This window comes from Prunus persica, chromosome G3, assembly GCF_000346465.2.
Source record: "Prunus persica cultivar Lovell chromosome G3, Prunus_persica_NCBIv2, whole genome shotgun sequence".
In the NCBI taxonomy this organism is placed as follows: Eukaryota; Viridiplantae; Streptophyta; class Magnoliopsida; order Rosales; family Rosaceae; genus Prunus; species Prunus persica.
The window spans coordinates 1,289,449-1,311,002 of record NC_034011.1 but is presented as its reverse complement, the minus strand read 5'-3'; the positions used below and the strand labels follow the sequence as shown (position 1 = coordinate 1,311,002).

Genomic DNA, 21,554 nt, shown 5'->3' with positions numbered 1-21,554 from the left:
CTACACATTCAACCAACTTCATTATGAACCAATGTCTGCGGACAGAACTCTTATTTGTGCAAAGAACTATGATGTTGAGTTTTAACAGTCCCACTTATTTCATCATAAAACGCCTTCTTTTTTCAATTTGTGAACGGCATTGGCGATGGTACCCGATTTAGGATGATTTTTAATTTATTATTATTGGTGTGAAGGATTTGTTGGTGTAAGGTTGATTCTATTGTTAATCAAAAGTATGGATGACATTCTTTCTTACTCAGAGGTTCTTCACAATTGTAAAAACATGAAAGGCAAAAAGTGCCAAACACCAAACTTTTTACTTGATAAGTGATCCAACCCAACCCAACTCAACACAACCCAAATCCAACAAAAATTCCTTAGGCCCAACCCAACTGTTCCTTTCACTGCCTCCCTCATCTCTCTAAATTCAGCAGTCACTTCCAATCCAAGCCAACACCAGACAACAAATCCACCACCACCAAATCAAAGCCAGATCTCTTCTTCTCCTTCTCGTTGATCTAATTTAGATCTGGTATTTCCCATTCCCTGAGATCCAATTCCGATTCGGATCTCTAATGATGGAGAAGTCATGCACTCTTCTCGTCCACTTCGACAAAGGCACACCGGCCCTAGCCAACGAGATCAAAGAAGCCCTAGAAGGAAACGACGTCGAATTGAAGATCGAAGCCCTCAAGAAGGCCATAATGCTCCTCCTCAACGGCGACACCATTCCCCAGCTCTTCATCACCATCATCCGATACGTACTGCCCTCCGAGGACCACACAGTCCAGAAGCTCCTCCTCCTCTACCTTGAGATCATAGAGAAAACTGACTCCAAAGGCAAGATCCTCCCGGAGATGATCCTCATCTGCCAGAACCTCCGCAACAATCTTCAGCACCCGAACGAGTACATCCGAGGCGTTACGCTGCGATTTCTCTGCCGATTGAACGAGGCCGAGATCATCGAGCCTCTGATCCCTTCGATTCTCACCAATTTGGAGCACCGCCACCCATTTGTTCGACGAAATGCCGTGCTGGCGATCATGTTCGTGTATAGGCTTCCGCAGGGGGAGACATTGCTGGATAGCGCGCCGGAGATCATCGATCGGTTCTTGGCCTCCGAGCAGGACCCTTCCAGTAAGCGAAATGCTTTTCTTATGCTCTTTAATTGCGCGCAAGATAGGGCTGTGAATTATTTGTTTACACATATCAGTAGGATTATTGAGTGGGGGGAACAGCTCCAAATGGTTGTGTTGGAATTGATTAAGAAGGTCTGTAGAGTGAATAAGGGTGAGAAATCCAAGTACATTAAGATTATTATATCGTTGCTGGATGCACCGTCGAGTGCCGTTGTTTATGAGTGTGCTGGAACGCTTGTGTCGTTGTCTTCGGCACCTACGGCCATAAAAGCAGCAGCCAACACTTATTCTCAGTTGCTGCTGTCGCAGAGTGATAACAATGTGAAGTTGATTTTGCTGGATAGGATTAGTGAGCTCAAGGCTTCGCATAGGGAGATTATGGTTGAGTTGGTTATGGATGTGCTGAGGGCACTGTCAAGTCCGAATGTTGATATTAGGAGGAAGACTCTTGATATTGTGCTTGATTTGATTACGCCCCGGAATATTAATCAGGTTGTGATGATGTTGAAGAAGGAGGTCGTGAAGACTCAGAGTGGGGAGCTTGAGAAGAATGGGGAGTATAGGCAGATGTTAGTGCAAGCAATATATGCATGCGCAGTTAAGTTTCCTGAGGTGGCGAGCACGGTGGTGCATCCTTTGATGGATTTCTTGGGCGATACCAATGTTGCTTCGGCCCTGGATGTGGCTGTTTTTGTGCGTGAGATTATTGAAACCAACCCCAAGCTGCGTGTTTCTATAATAACGAGGCTGCTAGATACTTTCTACCAGATCCGCAATTCAAGGGTTTGCACTCATTCCCTCTGGATTATCGGGGAGTATTGTCTCTCGCTTTCTGAAGTTGAGAGTGGGATTGCAACCATTAAGCAGTGTCTTGGGGAGCTCCCATTTTACACGGCTTCTGAGGAAAAAGAGGCACAAGATGCTACAAAGAATTCTCAGGTGGTAAGCTCGACCACTGTGTCTTCTAGGAGGCCTGTGATCCTTGCAGATGGGACCTATGCCACCCAGTCTGCTGCACTGGAAACTGCTATGTCTGCACCTGTCCTGGTTCAAGGATCTTTGACCTCCGTGGGGAACTTGAGATCATTGATTCTCTCGGGTGATTTTTTCCTTGAGACAGTTGTAGCTTGCACATTAACGAAGCTGGTTTTGAGATTGGAAGAGATTCAGCCTTCAAAGGCTGAAGTGAATAAGGCAACTACACAGGCATTGTTGATCATGGTCTCTATGCTTCAATTGGGTCAATCCTCGGTCCTTCCACATCCGATTGATAATGATTCTCGAGATAGAATAGTTCTTTGCATTCGGTTACTATGCCATAAAGGTGAAGAAGTAAGGAAGATATGGCTAGAGTCATGTAGACAGAGCTTTGTGAAAATGCTTGCAGATAAGCAGCTCCTTGAAACAGAGGAAACTAAAGCTAAGGCCCAGATATTGAGTGCACAACCAGATGACCTTATTGATTTCTACCATCTTAAGAGCAGAAAGGTAAGGCAGCATTAGGCTTTTCTTGTCTCAATTCGGATAGACTGCTAAAACCATTGTTTTCATCACATAGTTTGGAACTTTGGATGCTTTTTTATATGTACACATTTTTTTTTTTCAGGGTATGAGCCAACTCGAGTTGGAAGATGCGGTTCAAGATGATCTCAAACGTGCTACTGGAGAATTCACAAAGGATAAAGATGATGCAAACAAACTCAACCGCATTCTTCAACTCACAGGATTCAGTGATCCTGTTTATGCTGAAGCCTATGTAACAGTTAATCATTATGACATTGTTCTTGATGTTACCGTCATCAATCGAACCAAGGAAACCCTTCAGAATTTGTGCTTGGAGTTGGCGACAATGGGTGATCTGAAACTTGTTGAGCGTCCACAAAACTATACGCTAGCTCCGGAATCAAGCAAACAGATAAAGGCAAACATTAAGGTCTCTTCAACTGAAACAGGAGTTATATTTGGTAACATTGTATACGAGGCTTCTTCAAATGTGCTTGACAGATCGGTTATTGTTCTCAATGACATCCATATTGATATAATGGATTACATCTCTCCTGCATCATGTGCTGATGTGTCATTTAGGACAATGTGGGCTGAGTTTGAGTGGGAAAACAAGGTACCCTGATTTGATATGGTTTTGCATTTTATTTTATTTTTAAATTTTTGTGCTTCATTGATGTGATCGTTTGGTGCTTCTTCTTTGAAATGGTTTCACAATGACCCAAAACGATATGATGCCTTTGAACCCGACTACATAATGATCCATTTTTCATTTAATTCCTAAGTTCACGAATGCCAATGTTCAGATAAGGCTTACAAGGCATGCATTTATATGATGAACCTCTTCAGTGACATTTACTGGTTATGATTATGATGATGCTGTGCCAATAATAAAGCTGTAATATAATAATTATGGTGATGGTTATTATGGTTATAATGATAGTTGTGAGCTTTCTAATGGAATAGATTCAATAGTATGTCAATGCCTCATGCTAGTGGATACATTGTGTGGTTGTTGCACCATACATGATGCAAACTGGGTAATTTCTTTCATGTTAATCTAATTCCTGCTGGATAAAGTAGGCTCTTGCAGATGGTGCTGCTTCTGAATCATCCTTGGTTGTTAGCTCATGCATCATCTTTACTTATCTAGTGCTCGTGGACTTGTGTTTTCTTTTCTCACATCAAATGACAATGTGCTTCTTACATGTCCTTAATTATGATTCTTTTTTACAACTTGATAATATTTCCTTTCTGTGGACTTGTGTTTGGGTTCTCCTCCAAAAGCAAATGTGTTTATATTTCAGTTTAAAAATTATTTCTTGTCATCCTTATTGTAATTTTGCTCTTGGTATGGTATGCCTTTGGATTCTACTATGCATTAACACACTCTTTTCCCCAGGTTGCTGTAAATACTGTTATTCAGGACGAAAAGGAATTTCTGAACCATGTTGTTAAAGCGACTAACATGAAGTGCCTGACTCCACCGTAAGTTTTGGGACTCTATTAACCATGTTTATCATTTACTCTGTTGCATGTTGAAGAAATAAATTATTCTTTTCATGATGCACAGAATTGTACATAGCTATTTACATGCAACCATACAAACATATACATATATATAATTTCATACAAGAATCATTTAAGAAGGTTACATAGTTGTCGATGGTAGTGCCATGTTGTCCACCTCTACAAATGTGCACATGACTTAAAAACTTAGTGACCATGTCATAATGTAAATAAAATACAGTTGAACTTTGACATTTTCCAGAGGTGCTTATACATGTAACATGCATATAAGAGTAAGTGTATTTTCCTTTTAATCTCTTTACGCCTTCTGAGCGGATGATTGATGGTCATTAATTTCTGCTCATCCCTCGCTAATTGGGCATTAGATCGGCACTGGAAGGAGAGTGTGGAGTCCTCGCTGCAAATTTGTACGCAAAGAGTGTTTTCGGGGAGGATGCTTTGGTGAATGTGAGTGTTGAGAAACAAGCCGATGGTAAGCTAAGTGGATACATCAGAATTAGAAGCAAGACTCAAGGCATTGCCCTCAGTCTTGGGGACAAGATCACCTTGAAACAGAAGGGCGGCCTCTGATTGGACACAGCCTAATTTTGCAGCTGTTATTCTTGCTTCAACCTTTTACTGAGGATCGTGTTTGTTATAGGATTCTTTTGCTTTTTTTGCTTTTCAAGTAAGAGGATGGTTAGGACGTATTGCTGCCATCCACAATATTTTTCAAGTAATTTTGTAGCGATGCCCACCGTATGCATTTCTGTTGTTAATTGTAACATTTCCTGTTTTCAATTTGTATTAGCTGTTGCTATCAATACCCCCAGCAAGTTTCGCTTGTCACATATTTTAATATCAAGTTTATGGACTCATTTTCTTTTATTAAGCTGTGTGAGTTTTCCAGATCATTACTTCATCTTTTGCAGTTGACTTGGGGAAGTTTTACCCACGTCTGTCATCTTGTTATAGAGTCTATGTCCTTTGTACTACTTTTTCTTATTGATCTAATAAAAGTTTATTGCTTTTTTATAAAATAAAATAAAACAATTTAATAATTAAAACTGCAACATTTCAATTTAAAAAAATAGATTAATTCATACGTATTTGGGTAATTGCTTTCAATCTTTAATTAATAAAAGCTTGATTTGAATGAATATCAAAAGTTGGAAGAGCAAGATTGCTCAACTAATTTTATGTTAGTCATGGATCAATGTCCCAAGTTTTTGAACAAAATACTATATGGTTTGAGAAAAGAATAATGTTATGCGTAACACATTTATTGATAAAATGTTTATCGAACTTAATAAATATGGTATAAATAATAATTGTAATTAATTTGTGGTTAACATCAAAGTAAATTTCTCCCTTCTCATTTGGCCCATGTAAGATTTTCCCTACGCTACGAAATCGGTTTGTAAAGGATGACCACAAGCTCTATATGCCAAAATATTTTGAGTGACTTTTATTTTTTTAAAGGGAGAGAGAGAGATATTTATTTAAATTATTTTAATTATCAAGCCATTTTCTTTAATTTAATAAAAAATATACAAATTAAATTCAAATCATTTGTATTCTTGCGAGCTTGCTTTTTATATTGTTACCTTTCTATTCCATATTTTTATTATCAAGGCCTCACACTTGTTTTTATTTTCTTGTTGGGCCCTTTGGGCCTGTCACTAATTCTTGAATCTTTATCTTGGTTTACTCACTCTGTATGTTTCATGGTTTTTTTTAATGAAATATATTTTCTTCTCAAAAACCAGCGCCATGCCATGCCGTCGGGGCGATTTAAAACTCTCCAAATTGTAAACATCAAAGCCTAAAGGGGCCAAACACCAAACTTTCTACTTGATAAATGATTGAGCGCAACACGAGACAAATTCCTTAGGCGCAACACAAGATAAATTCAGCAGTAGTCACTTCCAATCTAAGCCAAAGCCAACACCAGACACCAAATCGGATCCACCACAACCAAAACAAACCCAGATCTCTTCTTGTTCTTCTCCTCCTTCTCATTTCTCTCATTTAGATCCGGCATTTCTGATTCCCTGAGATCCAATTCCGATTCGGATCCCCAATGATGGAGAAGTCATGCACTCTCCTCGTCCACTTCGACAAAGGCACACCAGCCCTAGCCAACGAGATTAAAGAAGCCCTTGAAGGAAACGACGTCGAATTGAAGATCGAAGCCCTCAAGAAGGCCATCATGCTCCTCCTCAACGGCGACACCATTCCCCACCTCTTTATCACCATCATCCGATACGTACTGCCCTCCGAGGACCACACAGTCCAGAAGCTCCTCCTCCTCTACCTTGAGATCGTAGAGAAAACCGACTCCAAAGGCAAGATCCTCCCGGAGATGATCCTCATCTGCCAGAACCTCCGCAACAATCTTCAGCACCCGAACGAGTACATCCGAGGCGTTACGCTGCGATTTCTCTGCCGATTGAACGAGGCCGAGATCATCGAGCCTCTGATCCCTTCGATTCTCACCAATTTGGAGCACCGCCACCCATTTGTTCGACGAAATGCCGTGCTGGCGATCATGTTCGTGTATAGGCTTCCGCAGGGGGAGACATTGCTGGATAGCGCGCCGGAGATCATCGATCGGTTCTTGGCCTCCGAGCAGGACCCTTCCAGTAAGCGAAATGCTTTCCTTATGCTCTTTAATTGCGCGCAAGATAGGGCTGTGAATTATTTGTTTACACATATCAGTAGGATTATTGAGTGGGGGGAACAGCTCCAAATGGTCGTGTTGGAATTGATTAAGAAGGTCTGTAGAGTGAATAAGGGTGAGAAATCCAAGTACATTAAGATTATTATATCGTTGCTGGATGCACCGTCGAGTGCCGTTGTTTATGAGTGTGCTGGAACGCTTGTGTCGTTGTCTTCGGCACCTACGGCCATAAAAGCAGCAGCCAACACTTATTCTCAGTTGTTGTTGTCGCAGAGCGATAACAATGTGAAGTTGATTTTGCTGGATAGGATTAGTGAGCTCAAGGCTTCGCATAGGGAGATTATGGTTGAGTTGGTTATGGATGTGCTGAGGGCACTGTCAAGTCCGAATGTGGATATTAGGAGGAAGACTCTTGATATTGTGCTTGATTTGATTACTTCCCGGAATATTAATCAGGTTGTGATGATGTTGAAGAAGGAGGTCGTGAAGACCCAGAGTGGGGAGCTTGAGAAGAACGGGGAGTATAGGCAGATGTTAGTGCAAGCAATATATGCATGCGCAGTTAAGTTTCCTGAGGTGGCGAGCACGGTGGTGCATCCTTTGATGGATTTCTTGGGCGATACCAATGTTGCTTCAGCCCTGGATGTGGCTGCTTTTGTGCGTGAGATTATTGAAACCAACCCCAAGCTGCGTGTTTCTGTAATAACGAGGCTGCTAGATACTTTCTACCAGATCCGCAATTCGAGGGTTTGCACTCATTCCCTCTGGATTATCGGGGAGTATTGTCTCTCGCTCTCTGAAGTTGAGAGTGGGATTGCAACCATTAAGCAGTGTCTTGGGGATCTCCCATTTTACACAGCTTCTGAGGAAAAAGAGGCACAAGATGCTACAAAGAATTCTCAGGTGGTAAGCTCGACCACTGTGTCTTCTAGGAGGCCTGTGATCCTTGCAGATGGGACCTATGCCACCCAGTCTGCTGCACTGGAAACTGCTATGTCTGCACCTGTCCTGGTTCAAGGATCTTTGGCTTCCGTGGGGAACTTGAGATCATTGATTCTCTCGGGTGATTTTTTCCTTGAGACAGTTGTAGCTTGCACATTAACAAAGCTGGTTTTGAGATTGGAAGAGATTCAGCCTTCAAAGGCTGAAGTGAACAAGGCAACTACACAGGCATTGTTGATCATGGTCTCTATGCTTCAATTGGGTCAATCCTCGGTCCTTCCACATCCGATTGATAATGATTCTCGAGATAGAATAGTTCTTTGCATCAGGTTACTATGCCATAAAGGTGAAGAAGTGAGGAAGATATGGCTAGAGTCATGCAGACAGAGCTTTGTGAAAATGCTTGCAGATAAGCAGCTCCTCGAAACAGAGGAAACTAAAGCTAAAGCCCAGATATTGAGTGCACAACCAGATGACCTTATTGATTTCTACCATCTTAAGAGCAGAAAGGTAAGGCAGCATTAGGCTTTTCTTGTCTCAATTCGGATAGACTGCTAAAACCATTGTTTTCATCACATAGTTTGGAACTTTGGATGCCTTTTTATATGTACACAATTTTTTTTTCAGGGTTTGAGCCAGCTCGAGTTGGAAGATGCGGTTCAAGATGATCTCAAACGTGCTACTGGAGAATTCACAAAGGATAGAGATGATGCAAACAAACTCAACCGCATTCTTCAACTCACAGGATTCAGTGATCCTGTTTATGCTGAAGCCTATGTAACAGTTAATCATTATGACATTGTTCTTGATGTTACCGTCATCAATCGAACCAAGGAAACCCTTCAGAATTTGTGCTTGGAGTTGGCGACAATGGGTGATCTGAAACTTGTTGAGCGTCCACAAAACTATACGCTAGCTCCGGAATCAAGCAAACAGATAAAGGCTAACATTAAGGTCTCTTCAACTGAAACGGGAGTTATATTCGGTAACATTGTATATGAGACTTCTTCAAATGTGCTTGAGAGAACAGTTATTGTTCTCAATGACATTCATATTGATATAATGGATTACATCTCTCCTGCGTCATGTGCTGACGTGTCATTTAGGACAATGTGGGCTGAGTTTGAGTGGGAGAACAAGGTACGGTAATTTGATATGGTTTTTCATTTTATTTTATTTTTTGTAATTTTTTTTGGTTCTTCATTGATATGATCATTAGATGCTTCTTCTTTGAAATGGTTTCACAACGACCCAAAAGGATATGATGTCTTTGAACCCAATTACATGATCATCAATTGATCATGTTATGCTTATGTTCACGAATGCCAATGTTCAGATATGGCTTACAAGACATGCATTTATATGATGAACCTCTTCATTGATATTTAATTGCTTGAGTTTCGGGTTATGATTATGATGATGCTGTGCTGGTAATAAAGCTGTAGTATAATAATTATGGTAGCTATTATTATGGTTATAATGATAGTTGTGAGTTTCTTAATGGCATAGATTCAGTAGTATATCAGTGGGCTCGTGCTAGTGGATACGTTGTGTGGTTGTTGCACCATACATGATGCAACTTGGGTAATTGCTTTCGTGTTATCTAATTACTGCTGAATAAAGGAGGCTCTTGTAGATGGTGTTGGTTCGGAATCGTCCTTGGGTGTTAGCTCATGCATCATCTTTACATATCTAATGCTTGTGGACCTGTGTTTTCGTTCTCACATTAAATGACAATGTGAATCTTAGATGTCCTTAATTATGATTTCTTTTTTATAACTTGATAACATTTCCTTACTGTGGACTTTTGTTTGGGTTCTCATCCACAAGCAATGTGTATCTTATATGTTAGTTTACAATTTCTTTCTTGCCACCCCTGCTCTTCCTTGGTAGATGCATTTGGATTCTACCATGCATTAACACACTGTTTTCCCCAGGTTGCTGTAAATACTGTTATTCAGGACGAGAAGGAATTTCTGAATCATGTTGTTAAAGCGACTAACATGAAGTGCCTGACTCCACCGTAAGTTTTGGCACTCTATTAACCATGTTTATCATACACAGAATCACAGAATCATACATATCTATTTACATGTTGAAGAAATAAATTATTCTTTTCATGATGCACAGAATCATACATATCTATTTACATGCAAGCATACAAACATATACATGTGTACATATGATATAATTTTCTACAACAATCATTTAAGAAGTTGACATAGTTGTCAATGGTAGTGCCATGTTGGTCACCTTTACAAGTGTGATACGTTACCAGTGCTTGGTAGAGTACCTAATTGATGGAAGTGGAGTAGTGTAGCACACGTGACGTAAAAACTTAGCCACCATGTCATAATGTAAACAAAATACAGTTCAATATTGACATTTTCCATAGGTGCATAAATACATGTAACATGCATATAGGAGTAAGTGTATTTTCTTTTTAATCTCTTTATGCCTTCTGGGCGGATGATTGGTGGTCATTTATTCCTGCTCGTCCCTGGCTAATTGGGCATTAGATTGGCACTGGAAGGAGAATGTGGAGTCCTCGCTGCCAATCTGTACGCAAAGAGTGTTTTCGGGGAGGATGCTTTGGTGAATGTGAGTGTTGAGAAACAAGCAGATGGTAAGCTCAGTGGATACATCAGAATTAGAAGCAAGACTCAAGGCATTGCCCTCAGTCTCGGGGACAAGATCACCTTGAAACAAAAGGGCGGCCTCTGATTGGACAACCCAGCCTAATTTTGCAGCTGTTATTCTTTGCTTGAACCTTTGTTAGTACTAGTCTGTTTGCAGCATGATGCCTATCTATATTCATCTCACTTGCACTTAATTTTTGCGCTTTTACCGGGGATCGCATCTGTTATAGAATTCTTTTGATTTTTTGTTTTTCCCAGTAAGTGGATAGTTAGGACATATTGCTGCTATCCACAATATATTCAGGGTAAATTTGTAGTGATGCCCACTGTATACATTTCTTTTGTTAATTGTAACATTTCATGTTTTCAATTTGTATTAGCTGTTGCTATCAATAGCCCCAGCAAGTTTCGCCTGTCACATAATTTTAATATCAAGTTTGTCGACTCATTTTCTTTTATTAAGCTTTGTGTTAGATATTTCTATCAATTGATACCTCCCTGGACCTTCATTATTTTAATAGATTTATTAATGACCACACAAAATTTGATAGGCTCAAAGTTCAGAGACGATTGCGTTTCTAGGAGTTTGATTTTCGGATTAATTTTTCGATTCCCAATACACAATTACTTCAAGAAACCAAAAAATAAATCAATAAATAAACTGTTCATAACCTTCATCATCCTAAAACTTATATTAATGCTGTTCTAACAAAATTTGGGGGACTTTTGGGAAGTTAATTATGGGCAAACAATTTGTGTACGAAGCGACTAAATAGCTATTTGATAAAAATAAAATTAAAACGATTTAAGAAATTAATAGTACCAAAAAAGAAAAAGCTATTGAAACAAAAACAAATTTAAAAATAGATAAAGTGATATTAGCAAACGTGTTTAAAATATTCGATAAATTGTTAATAGGGATGGGCTCTCAAAGTAAAAATTACTATTAAAAAACAAAAAACAAAAACAAAAACAAAAACAAGAAGAAAAACAACCTAACCCCCCCTAACCCTTCCTCGACCATCCCCAGAACGCAGCCCCTCCATTTTCCTCACCCAGCACAAATCCTCAATGACTTGATGGCCTAACAAAGAGGCTGACAAAAACCCTGCGACGACGGCTAGCTCCTTCTCCTTCTCTGGACTTCCGTTGAGCAGCTGTTACGCAACTTTAAGGGGTAGGGACCTTCAAGCCCATTTTCATGGCTGCCATTGACCCCATGGTGGCTCCGCCAGTGGCAATGGCATAAAACCCTTGAGTAAAATCCACAAAATCCAGAGACCCAAAACAACTAATGACATGCATTTTCCTATGGATCTTAGAAGGCTTTCAATCTCGAAACCCACTCTTCTCTTCCGCATCAACCGCCCCTTAACGTGCGTTACCTGCAACCTCCAACGCCCCAAAGAGCCTCCTCAACCGCCACCATTACAGGTTCCGAAGGAACCACAGCCTCCCAATCAGAGTTTGCACAACTGGGTATCTTCTATTCTTTCAAAACCATCTCTGGATTCTTCTAAATGTAAAGCTCTGATACCCCTTTTGTCCTCTCATGAATTTGATAGGGTATTCTGTTCCATTAGCTCCAATGTGAACCCCAAAACAGCTCTTCATTTCTTTTACTTTGCTTCTGAATCTTTTAAGTTTCAGTTTACTGTACGATCCTTTTGTGTTTTAGTTCGTCTGCTTATTCTTTCGAATCTTGTGTCGCCTGCGAGATTGCTTTTGATCCGTTTGATTGATGGGAATGTGCCAGTTTTATATGCTAACCACAATCAAAGGCATATGGAGATTGCCATTGCCATGTTAGACTTGAATACCGTGTCCACACAAGGTCTTGGGGTTCAGGCATTGGATTTGTTGATTCATGTTTACTGTACGCAATTCAAGAATATGGGTTTTGGTTATGCCATTGATGCGTTTGTAATTTTTTCTAAAAAGGGTGTTTTTCCATCATTGAAGACTTGTAACTTTTTGTTGAGTTCTTTAGTGAAGGCTAACGAACTTCATAAGAGTTATGATGTATTTGAAGTTATGTGCCGAGGTGTTTCTCCTGATGTTTACTTGTTTACTACTGCGATTAATGCATTTTGTAAGGGAGGAAAGGTTGATGATGCAATAGGTTTGTTTTCGAAAATGGAGGGGCTGGGTATTGTCCCAAATGTGGTTACGTACAATAATATTATTCATGGGCTCTGTAAGAGCAGAAGATTAGTAGAGGCCTTCCAGTTTAAGAAGAAGATGATAGAAAACAATGTGAGCCCGAGTCTTATAACATATAGTGTGCTCATTAATGGTTTGATAAAGCTGGAGAAGTTTCATGATGCAAATTGTGTTTTGAAGGAAATGTGCAACAGAGGATTTGTCCCGAACGAGGTTGTCTATAACACATTGATTGATGGATATTGTAAAACGGGAAATATTAGTGAGGCACTAAAGATAAGGGATAATATGTTATCCAATGGGTTAACTCCCAATTCTGTTACTCTTAATTCTCTACTGCAGGGGTTTTGTAGAAGTGATCAATTTGATCATGCTGAGCAAGTTTTAGACAAGATTATATCTGGTGGTTTATCCATAAACCAAGCTGTTTGTTTCTCGGTTATTCACTGGTTATGCATGAAGTCTAGGTTTGATTCTGCACTAAAATTCACTACTGAAATGCTATTAAGAAACTTTAGGCCCAGTGATAGCTTGCTTACCACATTGGTTGGTGGGCTCTGTAAAGATGGAAAGCATTCTGAGGCACTTGGGCTTTGGTTTAGGCTATGGGAGAAAGGAGTTGCAGCCAACACAGCGACCTCAAATGCTCTAATTCATGGACTTTGTGAATCTCGTAGCATGCAAGAGGTTGTTATGCTACTCAAACCGATGCTAGAAAGAGGTTTGGTATTGGATAGAATCTCATACAACACACTTATCTTGGGTTGTTGCAAGGAGGGAAAAGTGGAGGAAGGTTTTAAGCTTAAGGAAGAGATGGCTAAACAAGGAATTGAACCAGATACTTACACTTATAATTTGCTAATGCATGGCCTATGTAATATGGGAAAAGTGGACGATGCGGTTAAACTTTGGGATGAGTGTGAAAATCGTGGTCTTGTTCCCAATGTCTATACATATGGGGTGATGATAGATGGGTACTGTCAAGCTGGAAGAATGAAAGAGGGTGAAAATCTCTTCAGTAAGTTGGTGAATAAGGAAGTGGAACTAAATTCAGTTGTTTATAATACACTAATCAGAGCATACTGCACAGATGGGAATATGACTGCTGCCCTTGGTCTTCGTTGTGACATGAAAAAGAAGGGCATTCAACCATCTTGTGGCACATATTCTTCTCTTATACATGGACTATGCAATATTGGCGATGTTGAGGATGCAAAATGCCTTCTGGATGAAATGAGGAAGGATGGTTTGTTGCCAAATGTTGTTTGTTACACTGCACTGATTCATGGTTATTGTAAGCTAGGCCAAATGGATAAAGTAAGGAGTGCCTTTCTGGAGATGTCTTCAGATAACATACAACCTAATAAGATTACCTACACTGTCATGATTGATGGGTATTCTAAACTAGGCAATATGGAAGAAGCAACTAAACTTCTATGCGAGATGGCAAAAATGGGAATTGCCCCAGATGCCGTTACCTATAATGCCTTAACAAATGGATTTTGCAAAGAAAGGATGGTGGAAGAAGCTTTTGAAGTATGTGATCATATGTCCAGTAAAGGTGTAGGTTTAGATGAGATTACATATACAACATTGGTTCATGGGTTGCATCAGCCCACTACATGTGCAAATCAGGAATGATATGGAAACATTCAAAAGGTTAGGTGTTTACTTTCTGCATGAAGAATTCTTATTTTAAAAAAGTTATCATATTTAATTTGCGCATCTTGTTCTGAAGTAATATGGTTAATGTGCAGGTGCATATTCTTATTCTTAATACTGCTGACTGTAGACCATGGGATACATGTTACATCTCCTTACCATCTCCAAAATGATCCTTGAACATGGGAGGTTGGTAGATCTGTACATAACTCATTTTTTGCATCTTATTTGTTTGAAGATTGTTTCATTACTTGTAATTCAATTGCTTTTAGGAGTTTATAGTTATTGCTGGGTTAGGATGAAAATAATTAGTTCATAATTGTTGCTTTTCTTTTTTGGTCTGAGCATAATTGTTTCGTTTACCATGTCATTTTTTCATCTTGTTCTTTTAGCAACATCTTGTTTTGGTGAACTCATTTATGATTTTCACTGTGCCATGTACTTATGGAGTGTCATCTGTTAGCAGTTTAATAAGTTATGTCAAGTTGTATTCACTTGAATATAATGACAAATTTCCATTATATGTTGTAAGATTGAAATTCTCTATGTATGTAGCTCCTATTAGCTCCTATCAGCTCCTATTTCAAGTCTGTCTGATGAATAAACTTTTAAGTCCATTTCCTCTCATTAATAGTTCTATTATTGTAACTTGACATAGAGTTGTTGGGCCTTTGCATAGGTGGTAACTGTGTTGAGCTGGGGGCACCTATGATATCATTACCATCTGTTTACAAATCAGGGTTGTCTGATTCTTAAGTATCTTTATTTGAAAATAAAATTGCATTAAGGTTGATAGCATATATACTATTTTCTTTTGGTTAAGGAATCTAAGGCTTGTTTGACTTGACTCTGGAAGGTTTTCACGTTGTCGTCCTTTATGATAGTTATGTACAGATATTCGTCTCCCTTATTGCCCGCTTAAGTAAACCAATTGGTACTAAAGCTAAAAGCAGTTATGGTGTGGCGTCAAAGAGAGCAAAATTTAAATTTCTACGGATATTTCAGACTTTTCTTCTTGAAGCCCTTATTGTGATTACAAACTGGAACTGCTATTTTAGAACATGCTGAGAAAAGAGCCTTAATATAATTGTAATGTTTTTGTAGACTGGAATCCCTTACCTGTCTTTTTGTATCTCTCTGTCACGTGATTTCACCAAACTTTTTTGCTCTTTCTAGCCCATGGTTGTGGGCTGATCAACATCACGAGGGGATCATAAATGGAGACTCAAAATGTATAAAAATAGCGGAACTACTATTTTTAGTTCATACCGGTTTCTAATAATGGAATCTTTGGCATCTTTACTTTGCCAACTTCAGCTCAATCTTTTTCAACGTTTCTGTACTTCTTTGATACAAAATCTGAGTAGCCTTGACTTTAATACACGCTGACATATTGAAGAGTGCAATGAGACGATGAAATATTTAGCTGGTGATGAAATGTGTTCCTTGAAAGGGAAAAAGGAAAACATATCTCTGTTAATCACAACAAACCCTAAGGTTTTCAAAGGAACTATGAAGTCAAAGGCTAACCATTCTAAGAAACAAAAGTAGAGCCTCTGATTTGTAGTCTTGGCCTTTATGGCTTTTGATGACTAGTTGTGAGTCATGACTAATGACCCTTGGCATCCCTCAGAAAAATTACACTTGTGAGCTCACTTCTATCATTATCTTCCCTGCCCCCATCCCCCTAAATAGAATACAGAAACATAAAACCTTAAATTAAGAAACTGCTAAAGTATCATTGAATAGTGTGGCTATAGTACTTGTATATAGATATCCTTTATTTTCTATCTAAAATGTTCTACTGCATTAGTATTCATCGTAAGGTTGTCCTAACTCTTTACATTAGAGGATCTATATTAATAACTTCTTACAAACTTTTATGCTTGTCACCAGTTGCAACCTGTAAGTATTTGAGTTTGGAACTGGCTTTGTTTGAAGAAAAAATTGAAAATTAGACACCAGCCATCTCAGATTTAAATCGTGTTCACACTATTGATGAGGCACATAGCTCGCTGATATGGCCTTAAGGAAATGTTTGAAACATCAAGATATGGCAGAATCCCAGGTATTGCACTCAAGATTTATTGCAACAACTGTTTTTGTTTTTTCTTGCTCGAAGATTTACTGCAACATATGTTTTTTTGCATTCCCCCTTGATATAATGTGGTTCATGAAGGCTAGATAACTTGTTCTGAAGGTATGCTAAAAGTGTACATATGAAAGAATAAACAAAAATTTACTATGCAAAAAATTATGTTTTGCATACAGGGGAAGGGACATTTTATTTGATAACCTTGGGCATGCACACCCTGGCATTAGATTTTAAAAAAAATAATGAGCTTGTTTTTTTCCTATTGTGCACAATTATTCCTATGAGTCGCACTTGGGATACCTTTGACTCAGAAATCTTTCAGTTGGTGATTTGAAGCAGTATAGGTTATCAAAGGTTAGAAGTGTAGTTTTGGAATTGTTAGAATTGAGATTTCAACCCCTTTTTATATTTAAGTTCTCTCTCTCCTTTTTCTTTTATTCATTTATTCAGAGTGTAGGAATTGGATACCATCAAATCAGAGATTAGATATCCTGGATGATGGTAAGTTTGACCTTTTAGACGCGGCATCACTCTTGAGAGACAAAACAATCTCAGTTTTACTTATGTTCCATTTTGATGGACAAATTTAAAACGATAGGTTTGTAACAGTGTTTACATCACCATGAAACATTAAATGCAATACAATCTATGTTTATTTTTCATTAAGTACAATTTATGTTAAACTAAATTCAGATGGAATCTTTTGAATTTGAATGTTGAAATGACTAGACAGAGAGAATCATTTGAAATTTATGTCTTCTATTTCTCTTTATACAAATCCAAACTTTTACGTAAAAACTTAGCCACCATGTCATAATGTAAACAAAATACAGTTCAATATTGACATTTTCCATAGGTGCATAAATACGTGTAACATGCATGTAGGAGTACGTGTATTTTCTTTTTAAAATCTTTACGCCTTCTGGGCGGATGATTGATGGTCATTAATTCCTGCTCATCCCTGGCTAATTGGGCATTAGATCGACACTGGAAGGAGAATGTGGAGTCCTCTGTACCCAAAGAGTGTTTTTGGGGAGGATACTTTGGTGAATGTGAGTTTTGAGAAACAAGCAGATGGTAAGCTCAGTGGATACATCAGAATTAGAAGCAAGACTCGAGGCATTGCCCTTCAGTCTTGGGGACAAGATCACCTTGAAACAGAAGGGCGGCCTCTGATTGGACAACAAGCCTAATTTTGCAGCTGTTATTCTTGCTTGAACCTTTGTTAGTACGAGTCTGCTTGCAGCATGAGGCCTATCTATATTCATCTCACTTGCACTTAATTTTCGTGTTTTTACCGAGGATCGCCTCTGTTATAGAATTCTTTTGCTTTTTGGTTTTTCCCAGTAAGTGGATAGTTAGGACTATTGCTGCTATCCACAATATATTCAAAGTAAATTTGTAGTGATGCCCACTGTATACATTTCTGTTGTTAATTGTAACATTTCATGTTTTCAATTTGTATTAGCTGTTGCTGTCAATACCCCCAGCAAGTTTCGCCTCACATATTTTAATATCAAGTTTATCGACTCATTTTCTTTTATTAAGCTTTGTGTTAGACATTGCTATCAATTGATATTTCCCTGGACCTTCATTATTTTAATAGATTTTTTAATGACCACACAAAATTTGATGGGCCCAAAGTTCAGACACCATTGCATTTCTAGGAGTTTGATTTTCGGATTAATTTTTCGATTCCTGAGTGATTTGCTCTTCAGCCACGCCCCCCTACCTACCCAACCTAAACAGTCTTTAGGAGGAACTTGATCAAAACTCACACAAACCAGAAGTAAAATGAAAAACTAATCGAGGGCATTGTTGGAAATCTAAATAACTTTTCATTTATAATAATATTGTACAAATCAAACATGGAAATGGGTAAAAATGATTTTTCCTCTGCTCCTCATTTACCGGCGTTCTCAAATATGGGAATGAACATGCTTTATTTTCATCTTGTGAGATTAAACATGGGAATTTCAATCCAAGGAAGTTCAATCTGCGAAAACGGGAGCTTTCTAAGTGAGGGTTTAGGCTGGATTTTTTGTAAAAGACAAAGCAGACATTAGCGAGCTTCCTAAGGTTTACTGACCAAAAAGAAAAACATTAGTGAGCTTCCTTGCCCATTGCTACAACATTGTTTTGTTCTCCCTTCCGGAATAAAGGTGAAGTGAAGGTGGGCGCACGCATAATCTCTATAATTGACCTCATAGTATCTTAAAAGCAAGCAACACCCAGCAGTCTAGTTACGCAAAAGAAACAATTACTTCAAGAAACCAAAAAAATAAATCAAAAAATAAACTGTTCATAACCTTCATCATCCTAAACTTATATCAATGATGTTCTAACAAAATTTGGAGGACTTTTGGGAAGTTAATTATGGGCAAACAATTTTTGGACAGCGCCCTAAATCTTTCTTTTGCAGAGAAGAATTTGTGTACGAAACGACTAAAGTTTCAGAATTCCACACAAGTTAGAAGAGATAGTCTGATTGTTCTTAAGTATGTAGCTGTACATTTTATATGTATGTATATAATTTGGTGGTTGGGGTCCCTAATATGTTATGTTTGTTTGTTTGCAAGTAAGTATTAGAACCAAGGAAATTCAGTACATGGTAGTTGAGGCTTATGTGGTGTTTATCTTGCAAGTGAGGGTTGGTTTGAATATGGTTACTCTCTTTATCTGATTTGGTAAGTTTGGTGGAAAGTAAATGAGTAGTGTAGAAGAAACCATGACAGAATTTTTTACTGCACTCTTCTAAATTCTTGGTGCACTATAAAAGGTTCAGTCAATTGTTGGGGATTCTGAGAAAGATAGATAGATAGATAGATAGATAGATACTTCTTTTGGCAATGGCTGATGTTGAAAGTTTTGAGAAACTCAAAGCTACCCAACAATTGTTAAAGGCTAGTCTTGAGAAATCTACGGCTCTTTCTTCAGCTATTGATGAAACTGGGTCTAGGTTGGAAGGCATGAAGCAGAGATTGCCATCTTTGGAAGCTGCAATGAGGCCCATCACCATGCAAAGATGTGGATATTCTGCAATTAGGGACCAAATCAATGGTGCCATTGGCCCTGCTGCTGCTGTTCTCAAAGCCTATGATGTCGTTCGAGAGCTTGAGAAGGCACTCTCTTTTGCATCATGTTCTGATCTTCCTGCTTATCTTTCAGCCATGAAACGGCTTGAAGAAGCATTGAGGTTTCTTGCTGACAACTGTGAGCTGGCAACTCAGTGGCTGCAGGACATTGTTGAGTTTTTGGAAGGCAATGCATTTACCAATGATCGAAGCCTTTTGAGTGTGAAGAAAGCTCTCAGAATTCTACAGGAGTTGCATGCAATCGAGGGTTCAGCTCGTCGTGACGGAGGGCTTCTCAACGAGGCATTCAACGAACTTGAAGCTGAATTCATAATTTCATTAATGGAAAGCAGTGCTACTACAATCACCAGCATTGCTTCATCACCATTATCAGTGCTTGCAATTCAAAAGCTTCAAGCCATAGTTGAGAGATTGAATGCTGCTGATCGGCTTGAAAAGTGCATATTCGTGTACGCTGAAGCTCGGAGTTTGAGTGCTAGAAGAAGCTTGCAGGCTCTTGATCTGGACTACCTTGAGATAGAGATCACAGAGTTTGTTGATAGGCAGAGCATTGACTCCTGCATTGACCAATGGGGGAAGCATTTGGAGTTGGTTGTGAAGCATCTGCTTGAGCTTGAGTACAAACTATGCAACAATGTCTTTGAGAAGGTAGGATCAGATGCTTGGAAGTGCTGCTTTGCAAGAATTTCTCAAGAGTTTAGACTTGCTTCATTCCTCCAATTTGGAACTAATGTCACCAAGATGAAGAAGGACCCCATCAAGCTCTTGAAGCTATTAGATATATTTACAGTTATGGAAAATCTAAGATTGAATTTTAACAGGCTCTTTGGTGGGAAGGCCTGCGATGAAATTCAAACCCTGACAAGGGATTTAATCAAGAGAGTTGTTATTGGGGCTTGTGAGATTTTCTGGGAACTTCCTAGCCAAGTGGAGTTGCAAAGGCGATTTTCTCCTCCTTCAGATGGTGGCGTTCCCTTGCTAGTAAGCTTTATAACTAATTACTATAATAAACTGCTAGGAGATGATTATAGGCCAAGCTTGATCCAGGTCTTGCAGATCCATCAAAGCTGGAAACAAGATGTGTATGATGATGGTGATGATGATGTTCTTTCCCATCAGATTTATAGTACCATGAAGGAAGTTGGGCTAAATTTGGATGCATGGTCCAAGGCCTATGAGGACATCTCCCTCTCCTACCTTTTCATGATGAACAATCACTGCCATTTCAGCCAAATGAAAGGCACACAGCTTGGGGATATAATGGGAGATTCTTGGTTAGAAGCTCATGAGAAATACAAGGACTATTATGCAGCTCTCTACTTGAGAGAGAGCTGGGGAAAGCTTCTGCCTCTTCTAAGCCAAAAGGGTTTAATTTCATTTCCTTTTGATCACCAGGATTTTGATAACAAGCTGCTCAAGGCATTCAATGAAGCTTTTGATGAAAGGTACAAGAAGCACTCCAATTGGGTCATATCTGACGATGGCTTAAGACAGAAGGTATGCCAACTTTTGGTGCAGGCAGTTGTACCTGTTTACGGGAGCTACATGCACAAGTATGGGGTTTTGGTTGAACAAGATGCAAGTGGTAGCAAGCATATTAAACACACTGCACAAAGCTTGGAGAAGATGCTGAGCTCCCTGTTTCAGCCCAAGATTGGCAAGTATTCCAGCACCAAACATATACGTTTTATTGGTAAACTGAAAAACGTCGTGATGAATCAGCTACGTGTAACTCTCACGGCAATGTGATTTCATAGAAAGAGTAATGCTAGAAGGATCGCATTTTTAGATTGTAAGATCATACATCTAATAGAGGTCAGAGCCGTCTAAACAAGCGGGTCCTGAAATGATATAGTCTGTAATGTGGTACAAATAGTGTTGAGGGTAAAAACTAGACCCTTTGTTGATGTAGTATTCAGTTTGTATAGATTTACACTTGTGTTCATGTAGTATTCAGTTTGTATAGATTTACACCTACTGATTACTTACTATGTATTTATTTAAATGATTATTTGTGGATTTCCTTTTTTTTTTTTTTTTTATATAGAGTAAATTAGTTAAAAGTCCACTTCAAGCCTTAAATAGTCTAATTAGTACAAACAATTAAAGCTTTCCTCTTCCGGT

The 21,554-nt window shown here is 38.9% G+C and overlaps 4 protein-coding genes across 4 annotated transcripts; all 4 read left to right on the top strand.

The window, feature by feature from the left end:
* Positions 407-5,043, top strand: LOC18783709 (coatomer subunit beta-1). The gene is made up of 4 exons (XM_007214859.2): positions 407-2,627; positions 2,746-3,258; positions 4,045-4,130; positions 4,538-5,043. Exons 1-4 carry the CDS (start codon positions 576-578, stop codon positions 4,740-4,742), a joined length of 2,856 nt encoding a protein of 951 aa, XP_007214921.1. The 5' UTR covers positions 407-575; the 3' UTR covers positions 4,743-5,043.
* LOC18783793 (coatomer subunit beta-1) lies at positions 5,903-10,873 on the top strand. Its single transcript, XM_007217007.2, has 4 exons — positions 5,903-8,286; positions 8,404-8,916; positions 9,714-9,799; positions 10,296-10,873. The coding sequence occupies exons 1-4, from the start codon at positions 6,235-6,237 to the stop codon at positions 10,498-10,500; spliced, it is 2,856 nt and encodes a 951-aa protein (XP_007217069.1). The 5' UTR covers positions 5,903-6,234; the 3' UTR covers positions 10,501-10,873.
* LOC18784473 (pentatricopeptide repeat-containing protein At4g19440, chloroplastic) lies at positions 10,953-17,816 on the top strand. Its single transcript, XM_020558809.1, has 4 exons — positions 10,953-14,237; positions 14,336-14,429; positions 16,137-16,308; positions 17,316-17,816. Exon 1 carries the CDS (start codon positions 11,715-11,717, stop codon positions 14,217-14,219), a length of 2,505 nt encoding a protein of 834 aa, XP_020414398.1. The 5' UTR covers positions 10,953-11,714; the 3' UTR covers positions 14,220-14,237; positions 14,336-14,429; positions 16,137-16,308; positions 17,316-17,816.
* LOC18784034 (exocyst complex component EXO70A1) lies at positions 19,171-21,449 on the top strand. The gene has a single exon (XM_007217784.2). It carries the CDS (start codon positions 19,185-19,187, stop codon positions 21,177-21,179), a length of 1,995 nt encoding a protein of 664 aa, XP_007217846.1. The 5' UTR covers positions 19,171-19,184; the 3' UTR covers positions 21,180-21,449.